The sequence below is a fragment of the Sciurus vulgaris genome (genome assembly GCF_902686455.1).
Source record: "Sciurus vulgaris genome assembly, chromosome: 2".
Classification (NCBI taxonomy): Eukaryota; Metazoa; Chordata; class Mammalia; order Rodentia; family Sciuridae; genus Sciurus; species Sciurus vulgaris.
Window position 1 is genome coordinate 174,996,433 of NC_136462.1, and position 12,360 is coordinate 175,008,792.

Here is a 12,360-nt window from a genome sequence, read left to right on the forward strand (position 1 = left end):
ATAGAGGACATGGACACAAACCCAAATAAATACAATTTTCTCATACTAGACAAAGGGGCCAAAAATATGCAATGGAGAAAAGATAGCCTCTTCAACAAATGGTGCTGGGAAAACTGGAAATCCATATGCAATAGAATTAAACTAAACCCCTATCTCTCACCCTGCTCAAAACTCAACTCAAAATGGATCAAGGACCTCGGAATCAGACCAGAGACCCTGCATCTTATAGAAGAAAAAGTAGGTCCAAATCTTCAACTTGTTGGCTTAGGATCAGACTTCCTTAACAGTACTCCCATAGCCCAAGAAATAAAAGCAAGAATCAACAACTGGGATAGATTCAAACTAAAAAGCTTTCTCTCAGCAAAGGAAACTATCAGTAATGTGAAGAGAGAGCCTACAGAGTGGGAGAATATCTTTGCCACTCATACTTCAGATAGAGCACTAATTTCCAGAATCTATAAAGAACTCGAAAAACTCTACACCAAGGGTGGTAAGAATGGAGGAAGGAAGGACTGTATAGAGGGGAAAAGAGGGGGGGGAGGGTGGGGGGGGGAGGGAAAAAAAATAACAGAATGAATCAAACAACATTGCCCTATGTAAATTTATGATTTTAATAAAAAAAAAGAAAAGAAAACTCTACACCAAGAATACAAATAATCCAATCAACAAATGGGCTAAGGAATGAACAGACACTTCACAGAAGATCTACAAGCAATCAACAGATATATGAAAAAATGTTCAACATCTCTAGTAATAAGAGAAATGCAAATCAAAACTACCCTAAGATTCCATCTCACCCCAATTAGAATGGTGATTATCAAGAACACAAGCAACAACAGGTGTTGGCGAGGATGTGGGGAAAAGGTACACTCATACATAGTTAGTGGGGTTGCAAATTAGTGCAGCCACTCTGGAAAGCAGTATGGAGATTCCTCAGAAAGCTTGGAATGGAACCACCATTTGACCCAGCTGTCCCACTCCTCGGCCTATACCCAAAGGACTTAAAATCAGCATACTACAGAGATACAGCCACATCAATGTTCATTGCTGCTCAATTCACCATAGCCAGATTGTGGAACCAACCTAGATGCCCTTCGATTGATGAATGGATAAAGAAACATATATACAATGGAATATTACTCTGCTGTAAAGAATGATAAAATTATGGCATTTGCAGGCAAATGGATGAAATTGGAGAATATCATGCTAAGTGAGATAAGCCAATCTCAAAAAACTAAAGGAGGAATGATCTCACTGATAAGCGGATGATGACATATAATGGGGGTGGGAGGGGTTAGCGTTAGGGTTAGGGTTAGGTTTAGGGTTAGGGTTAAGGAGGGTGGCAAGAATGGAGGAAGGAAGGACTGTATAAAGGGAAAAGAGGGGTGGGAGGGGTGGGGGGAAGGAAAAAAAATAACAGAATGAATCAAACAACATTACCCTATGTAAATTTATGATTACACAAATGGTATGCCTTGACTCCATGTACAGAGAAACAACATGTATCCCATTTGTTTACAATAAAAAAAATATGCCACTTATGGTAAATTTGAAATATTTGAATATTTGAATAAGATTTGAAAATTTGGGACAGTGTGTTTGAAGTCCAGACAGAGGATGTGATTTCTTTTTTGTGCATTTTTAAAATCACAGTATTGAGATTTTTAATCTCAACATTTATTGATAGAATAACTTTTTGGTTAGTCGAAACAATGCTGTCTCCTGCTGATCAGAAAAAAACATCAGATAAACTTAAGAGAAACATTCTACAAAATATGCCTATTGAAGACTGGAATCTCCCTCTCACCCACCAGAATATTCAAGGATAGGAATAAGGAAAGGAGAAACTCCCTCAGATGGGAGGAGAGTGAGGAGAGACCACAACTAAATGCCTTGTGGGAAACTAGATTGAATCTTGGGACAGACAAAGAACATTAGTGGGAAAACCAGGGGCATTCGAAATGGTCTATGATTTAACAGTATTGTACCAATGTTAATTCCCTAGTTTTAATGATTGTACTGTGATTATGTAATATGATAAAATTATGGGAAGCTGGGTGAAGGATATAAGGGGCATGCTAACATTTTTGCAAATTTCATATCAGCATAAAATTAGTTAACAAAAGGTTAACAATAAAAGTATAAAGAAAAGGAAAAAATTCTTAATTTAAACCTCTTAGGTTTCTTAAAGTTAGAAGTTTAGCAAAGTCTCCTTGGCTTGTGTGGGTGTTGCTATGAATGTACGGGAACCGTAGCGTGATGGGTCTGTCTAGGTATAGTCAGGTGTTGGCTTTCATGGCTCTGGATACACCTGAAGGCGCAGCCTGCGGGGGACCGAGAGGGTGGATCATCCCTCTGCAAAGGTTCCTCCCGGAGGGAGCAGAGCGCATGTGTCAGTGCAGACACCTGCGTGTCTGCTGCTCTTCTGTTCAAGTGCACTGTCCAGCCGGAGTTCTTACCTGGAGCAGTCCTTCTCTGTTCTGGTCCTTCTCTGTTCATGATCAAGCATGGCTCACTGCATGGGGCCTGTGCTGCTGCTGCTGCTACTACTATTACTGGGTGAGTACCTGTCTCCTCCCTTGAACCCCAAACCCTGACCTCTGCCCTGTATCTCAGAGGCAGTTCTGGAGGGTGAGAGGGAGAGTCCAGGAAAAGCTGAAACACACAAAGGGGAGCAAGAGAAAAGGCCTGGCAGTCTGCCCTGCTGCACACGCCATGTACACAATCTTCGGGCCTAGCTGAGCCACCCACCTCCTAAGTCCCATCCTGGAACCTCTGACCCAGGTGCTTTCCTTTCCTATCGCCTCCCTCCCCAGCTGTCTTTCTGCCCCAGCCCAGTGCTCCACTCCTAGTCTTGAAGTATCACATGGGCTCATTGCCCAGCATCTTCAGTGTCTCAGTGCCTGGCATCTGCTGTACCCTCTAGGACTGTCCCTTCTCCACCCTGGGGCATCACAAGGGAGGGGTGACTTTCTGGGGTCTGGTGTGGTGTGAAGAAAGGAGTCTGGTAAAGGTTTATGGCACAAGATATCTTGAAGCTGAGGTGTGCTGTTTTGAGAGTGGAGAGGAGCTAAGGGTGTGCCTAGGAAGGTAAGCAAAGAAACAGGCGGTTACAAGACCTCAGGTAGCACTAGGTGCTGTTGTGCATGGTTGAGGCCTGGGGGGGGGGTGTGCCCAGCAAAGCAGGGGACAATTCTGCTCTGGGCCTCTGGTGGGGAGGGGAGGCCCTGTCACTCTCCCATCTGCCCCCTACACTTATGTACTTATTCCAAGCCCTCAAAGTCTGTCCTTCCTGCAGTGCTGACCCCTGAAGACACAGCAAGAATCATAATCCAAGCCATCCAACCCACAACCTAGGAAGAAAGAGGTAGCAAGTGCCAGAGAGTGACTATGTTCTCAGTCCTGAGTCAGGATACCCCCTGCCCCCAGCAAGTCAGACATAGCAAGATAGATGAGGGGCCAGACTGGGCTCTATTTATTCAGATGGGGGAACCAGAAAGCCTTCTCGTTTCAGTAAAGGGTTGGGAAAGTGGGGAGGTCAGTTTGGTTTCAGTGACTCAGGTCCTAAGAAGGGGCTGCCAAGTCCTAACTTTGGATACTGTAGCTTCCCTAGATTTACAGGTGATAGATGGCACAAGTGAGCACAGTTTGCCCCCTGTCTACATCACCTGTGTGAGTCTACTGTGGCAGAAGCCCTCTCTGCTTCCAGCAGGGTATCACCTGTCACTAGGATATGCCTTCATGGAAACCCCTGATGAATCCCCTAGACCTGTGTCTCCAAAGTCCTGTGGCCTGCCATCAGGGACTTTAAAACCACACTCCGCAGTCAGGTTTAATTGGTCTCTCCAATGGCCTGAGCCCTTTCAGGGAATCCTTTTGCTTGGTTGGTGGAGGGCTGGGGAGCCAGAGTCCAGATTGGGCAGGATGACTTAGACCCCTGAGGGCACATCTGGAAGGACTAGGAGGGACAACACCTCCTGCCACAGATGAAAGGAGGAGGTGCAGGAGGTGACTAGGAAAGAGGGAGAACTAGAAACCTATAGACCCAAAGGGTCTCTATGTGGGGCAAGAGTGGAGAAAGAGGAAAGGTCAGGTGTCCCACTGTACTAAAAAGAAAGGATGAGCGGCTACTGTCCTCAGTGCCATCTCCAATAAATCTCTATTAGCCAGGTCTCCAGGAAGCCTCACTGATTCCCCATCAGGGAGGGTCCGTGAGGACGGGAGGCGCCCCGCAGGCTCATTTCTGGATAAGTGCCTCAGTTCTGGGTGTGGGTGTACTTGGGGAGGATGGGCCTTAGCTTCTGCGGAGGGCGGGGACCAGCTTCCAGGCATCCCATCCATCCCTAACGTGTTGCAAGGACTCCAAGAACCTGCCGCTGCCCACTCTGTGAACGAGGTCAGGTCAGTGACAAGTGGCCACACCTTTGGTCCCCACTCTGTCCCCGCTTGAGTCTTGAGCGCCCTACAAATTCCGGGGGTGTGGCCAGGGTGAAACGTGCACGTAGGGTGCACAGAGAACTGAAGCGTGCCCCACTTCCACCAGGGTCTGCAAGCTTCGCTGGGGGGAACCGCTGCGTGGACGCTGCCGAAGCGTGCACAGCCAACGCGCTGTGCCAACGACTGCGCACGGAGTACGTGGAGCAGTGTCTGGGGAGGGTCGTAAACGGGGGGTGCCCCCGCTCCCGCTGCCACCGCGCCCTGCGCCGTTTCTTCTCCCGCGGGCCGCAGGCGCTCACCCACGCGTTGCTCTTCTGTCCGTGTGCGAGCCCCGCGTGCGGCGAGCGACGGCGCCAAACCTTCGTGCCCGCCTGCGCCTTCTCCGGACTGGGCCAGGAGCCGCCCTCCTGCCTCGCACGGATGGACGCTTGCGAGAGGAGCCGGGTCTGCAGGTGCGTGGGGCGGGGCGGGGCCGGTCTGTCGGGCTGACCAGGGCGGGTCCTCTTGCCAGCTCACCTCCCTCCCCGCGCCCCGCGCAGGCCCCGCCTCCTGACCTTCCAGGCCTCCTGCGCTTCGGTCCCCATCACCCAAGACAGTTGCCTGCGGGACCAGGGCCCCAGTTGCCTGCGCGCCTACGCGGGCCTGGTGGGTATGCACGGTCGGGATCCGGGCACGGGCAGGGGCTCTCCAGAGGATGCCTCTGCCAGTGTGGGCCGATGACTCCGCTTTGGGGTCCCCCAGGCACCGCGATCACCCCCAACTACGTGGACAACGCGAGTGCGCGCGTGGCTCCCTGGTGCGACTGCAGAGCCAGCGGAAACCGGCGTGAGGAGTGCGAAGCCTTCCAGGGGCTCTTTACAAGGAACCGCTGCTTGGGTGAGGGCCCCTCCGCCCCCCGCGCAGGGATGGCTCGAGAGCCAGGATGGCTGCCTGGCTGACAGAGCCCATTTTAGAGGGAAGGAAACTAAGGCTTCTTGCAGCATCCACGCAGCACACTCCCTCCTCAATTGTCTGTCGTCTTGCCCCTGGGGGGTCTCTCTGGAGACCAGGTCACAGAATCCTAGTAGTATCAAAGCCGAAGTCTCTAAGGACAGGTGGGGGCAAGAGTTAAAACACGTTGCTCAGGGCCTGAGATTGGCCAAGGGGAGACTTCTACTTCCAGCACTAATGAGTGGGTTCCTTCCCCATGTGCTTATTCCCTCTTCTGATGATTTCCTCTCATGGGGTCCTAATGGCTTAAATGTCTGGGAGTTAGGGGGCCCGAGTTTGAAACCCGACTCTATTTCACTTACTAGCTAAAAGTTGGTTAACTCCTCTAAGACTTTTTATGTTTGTCTGTAAAATGTGGGTATATTGTCACCTCCTATAAGGATGGAAGATTAGAGTTTGTGAGTCCTTATTTTGTTATTCCTTGACATGCACCTCCCATTTGTCCCAGAAGCCATTCCTTGAAAATGCCAGGGGGACTTGCTGTGCTTGAGGTTCCCAGCCAAGCCCACCCTGGACTCCTTCCTCCATAGATGGTGCCATACAATCCTTTGACAGCCAATGGCCCTCAATCCTGCAGGACCAGCTGGGTTCCCACCACGACCCTGGGCAGCGCCTCCTACAGGTAGATGCAGCCAGTTCTCACACTGTTGCTTTCAGAGCCTTCCCACCCAGGCCTGCAGAGATGGACGCCTGAGTGACCTGGGGAGGGAGTGCAGGCAGAAAGCAGTGCCGGGTTCCTGCCTCCAGTCCTCACTCTGCTCCAACCCCTAGGTACCCTCTGCAGACAGGCCCCTGGAAGGGAGCTCCCTGCAGTCCATACTCCCTGTCCTGGTTCTCCAGGCCCTGCTCTGACTAGGACAGCAGACATTGGACCCCACAGCTGACTGCACACACTGCTGGGGTACAGGACAATGTCTCTGGTTTATTGCCCTCTGAAAAGGGACTGGCTAGCTCTCCCACCTGTCCTTTGCCCATCTGGACACCTGTGTGCCTATGCCCTGGAGTGAGGGTTGGAGGCTGGGGTCCTGGCTGCAAAGCCCCTGATTTTCTATCAGTAGTCATCTTGGTTGTAGGTCCCTTTCTTCACAGACCTTGAGACAACTGGATTCTCTCACTGGGGATGCACAGGAGAGGGTCACCTTTGCAGCTGAGGCCTCACTAGCATCCCCAGATCTAAAGAAGGTCAGAGACCATCCGGACTCCTGGAACTCTAGGAAACTGTGTTGGCCTCTCAAGCAGGTAGCACCCTAAGGAATGCATGGGAGCAGACTCCCTCTAGCACAGCCGCCTTTGAGGGCACCCTCCCACTTAGGCAATACCTGTGCCCCAGAACTAATGTTGGCAGATTGCTTCCTGTCCACGATATGCTGCTTGGTGGGCATCCCCTGGAATGAGAGGAGTCAGTCCCTGCCCTGCCCCTGCACTGCACTGGCTACTTGGTCATCCGTTTTCCTCAGCACTAGGAACAGTGCATCGTGTTCAATAAACCCACCTGCACCGAGACTGACATTGTTTTCATGTTGTCTGCGTCCTGGAGCCTGGAGACCAGTGTTTGCTGTGGGGTGTGCCTCTCCTGGCCTGTGTGACCTCAGATGTCTCCAGAACTCTGGGCTCTGTCAGGCCCCCTACAGATGCTGAAATGAATCAACTCTCAGGTCCTACAGTCAGGGATTTTCTTTGCTTTTGTCTCTTCTCTGCCAGTTTTCAGATAAAGAAAGTACATTTTCCAACTTCCTTCACACTGGGATGGCCAAGTAACACATATTAGCCCGTGTGACCCGGCAAATGCTACAAACAATGTTAAATTGCAGTCCTGGGCTGGGCACGGTGAGGCTGTAATCCCAGCAATTTAGGAGACTAAGGCAGGAGGATCGCAAATTTGAGGCTAGCTTGGGCAACTTAATGAGACACTAAATAAATAAATACATACATAGAGATGGGGATATAGCTCAGTGGAAGAACACCACTGAGTTCAATTCCCAGTACCTGGGGGAAAAATGATGTTTAGTTCCATACCCAACACTGAAAAAAAAATTGCATTTTGCAAAGAAGTTTGGGGAGGATTGTGTACAATATCGGGGTTTGGGTACTAAGCCTCTGCCTGCTTCCTTCTTCCTGCTTCCTGCCTCTTCCTAGACCCTTCTGAGGTTTGATAGGAACCATGAAGCAGGCTGAGGTGGAGCTGTTGGTGCCTTGCTCAGAGACCCTGTGCAACCCTCCCTAGCTTCTTACCAAACTCATTCTCTAGAGAATCACTGCCCAGAAATGCCTGTTAGGTTATACTCTGCTCCTGAGACAACGACAGCCCACTACTGACTGAGGCAGGGGTACAAGGGCCTGGCCTGCCTGCCTCAGGCTGGGACAATTCTATCTGCTGAGATCCACCTCCTGCCTCCCTTATTTACAGGTTTCCCTAAGGGTATTTCCTTCATTGTGTGAGAATCCTGGTCTTGGTTTCAGCTGCTGGAGAACCGGACCTCAAACACAGTGGTTAAGCAGAGACCACACCAACACTGAGGACTAAGACTGTCCTGACCAGAACAGCAGCTGTGGGACTGGGTGTGCACACTGCAATTCACACCAAACCCACAAGCTTCTTGCTGATACTGTCATCCAGCTCCCAGCTTCAGCCAGGATGCTCCTGATTGCAAGAAAATAAGTCAAAGTGGTTTGAGCACGCACCTGAGTAACCTAAGCTTCAGGCACAGCTGTCTCCAGCGGTTCAAATGATATTGTCTCTACTGGTCTTCCCAGTGACTTTCCTCTGCAGTCAGTTAGGCCCTCACCAAGTGGTGGGTAGAATTCTAACACCCCAGGTTTATTAGCAGTCCCTGCAGAGAAAGGTACCTTTTCCACAGCATTCATGGGCCTTGATGGGCTGAGCATGAATTAAGGACTTTTTCTTTCTGTGGCCTGGAGCATATCAGCCTACCAGGGTCACCTGGTTTTCCAAATAAAGAGAAGATATTGGGCAAAGCAAAGCTGAATTCAGCCTGTTCTCCCCTCACAAAGAAGAGGGAGCTGGGTGCTGTGGTGCACAGCTCTAATCCCAGCAACTCGGGAGGCTAAGGCTAGAGGACTGCAAGTTCCAGGCCAGCCTCAGCAACTTAACGAGACCCTGTCACAGAATAAAAAATAAAAAGGGCTGGGAATGGTGTAGTGGTAGAGCATCCCTGGGTTCAGTGTTCAATTCCCAGTACAAAACAAAACAAAACAAAACAAAACAACAACAACAACAACAAAAAAAAAAAAACAGATGAAGGTAGATCAATGGTACAGAATAGAGGACACGGACACAAACCCAAATAAATACAATTTTCTCATACTAGACAAAGGGGCCAAAAATATGCAATGGAGAAAAGATAGCCTCTTCAACAAATGGTGCTGGGAGAATTGGAAATCCATATGCAACAGAATGAAACTAAACCCATATCTCTCACCATGCACGAAACTAAACTCAAAATGGATTAAGGACCTTGGAATCAGACCAGAGACCCTGCAGATTATAGAAGAAAAAGTAGGTCCAAATCTTCACCTTGTTGGTCTAGGATCAGACTTCCTTAACAGGACTCCCATAGCACAAGAAATAAAAGCTAGAATCAACCACTGGGATAGATTCAAACTAAAAAGCTTTCTCTCAGCAAAGGAAACTATCAGCAATGCGAAGAAAGAGCCTACAGAGTGGGAGAATATCTTTGCCAATCATACTTCAGATAGAGCGCTAATCTCCAGAATCTATAAAGAACTCAAAAAACTCTACTCCAAGAATTCAAATAATCCAGTCGATAAATGGGCTAAGGAAATGAATAGACACTTCACAGAAGAAGATCTACAAGCAATCAACAAACATATGGAAAAATGCTCAACATCTCTAGTAATAAGAGAAATGCAAATCAAAACCACCCTAAGATTCCATCTCACCCCAATTAGAATGGCGATTATCAAGAATACGAGCAACAACAGGTGTTGGCGAGGATGTGGGGAGAAGGGTACACTCATACATTGCTGGTGGGGCTGCAAATTAGTGCAGCCACTCTGGAAAGCAGTGTGGAGATTCCTTAGAAAACTTGGAATGGACCCTCCATTTGACCCAGCTATCCCACTCCTTGGCCTATACCCAAAGGACTTAAAATCAGCATACTACAGAGATACAGCCGCATCAATGTTCATAGCTGCTCAATTCACAATAGCCAGACTGTGGAACCAACCTAGATGCCCTTCAATTGATGAGTGGATAAAGAAACTGTGGTATATATATACAATGGAATATTACTCAGCCATAAAGAATGATAAAATTATGGCATTTGCAGGCAAATGGATGAAATTGGAGAATATCATGCTAAGTGAGATAAGCCAATCTCAAAAAGCCAAAGGACAAATGATATCGTTAATAAGTGGAGGATGACACATAATGGGGGGGAGGGAAGGGTTAGTGTTAGGGTTAGAGTTAGGGTTAGGGAGGGGGGCAAGTATGGAGGAAGTAAGTACTGTATAGAGGGTAAAGAGGGGTGGGAGGGGTGGGGAAAGGGAAAAAATAACAGAATGAATCAAACAACATTACTCTATGTAAATTTCTGATTACACAAATGGTATGCCTTTACGCCATGTACAAACAGAGAAACAACATGTATCCCATTTGTTTACAATAAAAAAAAAAAAAAAAAAAAAAAAAAACCAGATGAGGGACTACTCCCTTTCCCACACCTGCATGGGACTGGACACCTGTATCTGGGTTGGGGAGTCAGGGTGTGTTGGGGGAGGGTAGTGAAAGCATCATCCTGCCCTACTCACTGTAATCACACGGTGGTCCACATGAAGAATTAAGTGTCTGCTAATGCTTTTCATATGTGAGGGTGTGTTAAACCCTGCCCCATTTTCAACTTGGAAAAGAAATGGGAATGACTCCAAATAAAAATAGGAAAGTATAGGCATATACGTTCCTAAAGATTGGGCAGATGAAGTGAACAGAACCTATTTGAAAATTGTAAAATTGTTCCATGGCTGCCGGTGATCCCAAATGTGCCCACATCCTAATCCCCACAACCTGCAAATGTCACCGTAGAGGCAAAAGAGTATTTAACCTTATATGGCAAAAGATGAGATTAAATTATGGATCTTGAGAGGAGGGTGTTATCCTGGATGAGTCCAGTGGGCCTTAAATCCATCACATCTCTCCTAACACACACACACATAGACTAGATATAGACAGGAATAGGCAGGTGAAGTCAACAGAGGTCAGAGGGATGCAGCCACAAGCCCACGGATGTCAGAAGCCACCAGAACCTAGAGGCAAGGCGTGGACTCTCCCCAGAGCCTCCACAGGGAGCAAGTCAGAACTGTGAGAATAAACATCCATTGTTTTAAGCCATCAAAGGTGTGGTAGTTTGTTTCACTTGCCCTCAGGAAACCAATAAAGCTGCCTAAGCTTGTTAGAGTTTGGGTTTTGTTACTTCTAGCTAAAAGGGGCCTAGTTTTCTGGCCGAAAACCTCAAGGCTGATTCCAGCTGTGGCCCCCATCACCACATGCAAGCCATCTGTCCTGCCAGGTAGCTATTACTGTCATGGACATACTGTGGGAGACTGTAGTCCTGACTGGGGATTATACACACCCTGCAACTGGGTCTTTGTTACCTGTTGCCAATATTGATTCCTGATGGCTGGGACTGGGGCTGAGGCAGAAAGGCAGGTGCTGGAAACATCTGGGATTTGTTGGTGGTAACTTCATGGCTCATGAGTGCCTTTTTGGCTTGTAGCCCAGCATCTAAGTGCACAGTTAATGTGGAAAATACTCACTGCCCACTCCTCAAGGGAGTGAGGCCAGGCCAAGCTCACAGGACCAGCTCATTTTTGCAGGCAGCATGGACATTGGCCAAGGAAATTTCCAGAAGGCCAGGACAAGCTGGTACAGGACTTTCAGAGTGGTCCCCCACGTAGACAGCAGCTTACCAGAAAACATGGCATACCCATAAAGGTGGCAGGGACAGGGCCCCACCTTACTGGCCTGCAAAGGGTTGCATTGAAGGAGGTCCTGTATAACTGCTCTGCGGGAGACATGACAGCCCACACCCAAATAAACCTCCAGACAAAGGTAGAAAATACAGAGAAAACTTAAGATGATTATCCACATAAGAAAACAAAACACAAAAACTCAAGGGACTGGAGAAAAGGACAGGAATTAAGCAAAGAGCAGGAAAAGCTTACCAATGGGTCCCGGCAGCAGAGCTGAGTCAAACTGTGTTCAGCACATTTCAGTCACTGGGATCATCTGGTCTAACCCTTTCCTTGTGTTGAGGACAGAGTGGAAGGGAATTCTTACCAGGCATGTTACATAACTCATAACAAGGCCAGGAGGTATGTGTCTTTTCAGGATGTGACCCGTGCATGTGTGTGGGGGTGGGGACCCAAGATGCCAGGAATGACATTGCTGTTAGTGACAGAATTTTCCAAAATTGATCGGCTCTTGGTAAAGCTTTTAAGAAAACAAACTTCAGTCTTCCCTTGATTTATAAGTAGTTTAGTTGCATTTCTCAAAAACTGCATATTAAACCAGCTCTTAAATACTTTGGGTATAATAGGTATATTTTTCTATGTCTAAAATAATTAGAAATAGATCTTTTTCTCATCTTCACAAATAGCCAGCAAGACATTTGAAAGTTGGATCAATTTCTTTTTAGGTGGGAGAGTCTTGCCCATCACAGCCCACCCACTAAAACACAGAGGCACTTTCCTAAAAAGTCTCCAAGGGGCAGTACTATGCCTGTTGAGAACTATTGCCCAGCATGGCCCAGCTCCACCCTCACATCTACCGCTGCTTGCTGGAGCCCACTTGGCTCCAGCCACCCTGGCTGCCTGGTGAGTGTCTGGACCCATCAGGCATGCTGCCACTTCAGGGACCCTGCACCTGCTGCTCCCTGTTTGGAATGCTCTTCTATC

The 12,360-nt window shown here is 48.4% G+C and overlaps 1 protein-coding gene across 1 annotated transcript; it reads left to right on the forward strand.

Annotated features, from left to right (window-relative positions):
- Positions 1-2,507: 2,507 nt before the first annotated feature.
- On the forward strand, positions 2,508-7,784 carry LOC306655364 (GDNF family receptor alpha-4-like; the record flags this gene model as incomplete). The annotated part of the gene is made up of 7 exons (XM_079129718.1): positions 2,508-2,559; positions 4,299-4,401; positions 4,488-4,889; positions 4,977-5,086; positions 5,179-5,313; positions 5,958-6,049; positions 6,199-7,784. 7 exons carry the CDS (start codon positions 2,508-2,510, stop codon positions 6,277-6,279), a joined length of 975 nt encoding a protein of 324 aa, XP_078985844.1. The 3' UTR covers positions 6,280-7,784.
- Between the last annotated feature and the right edge of the window lie 4,576 nt (positions 7,785-12,360).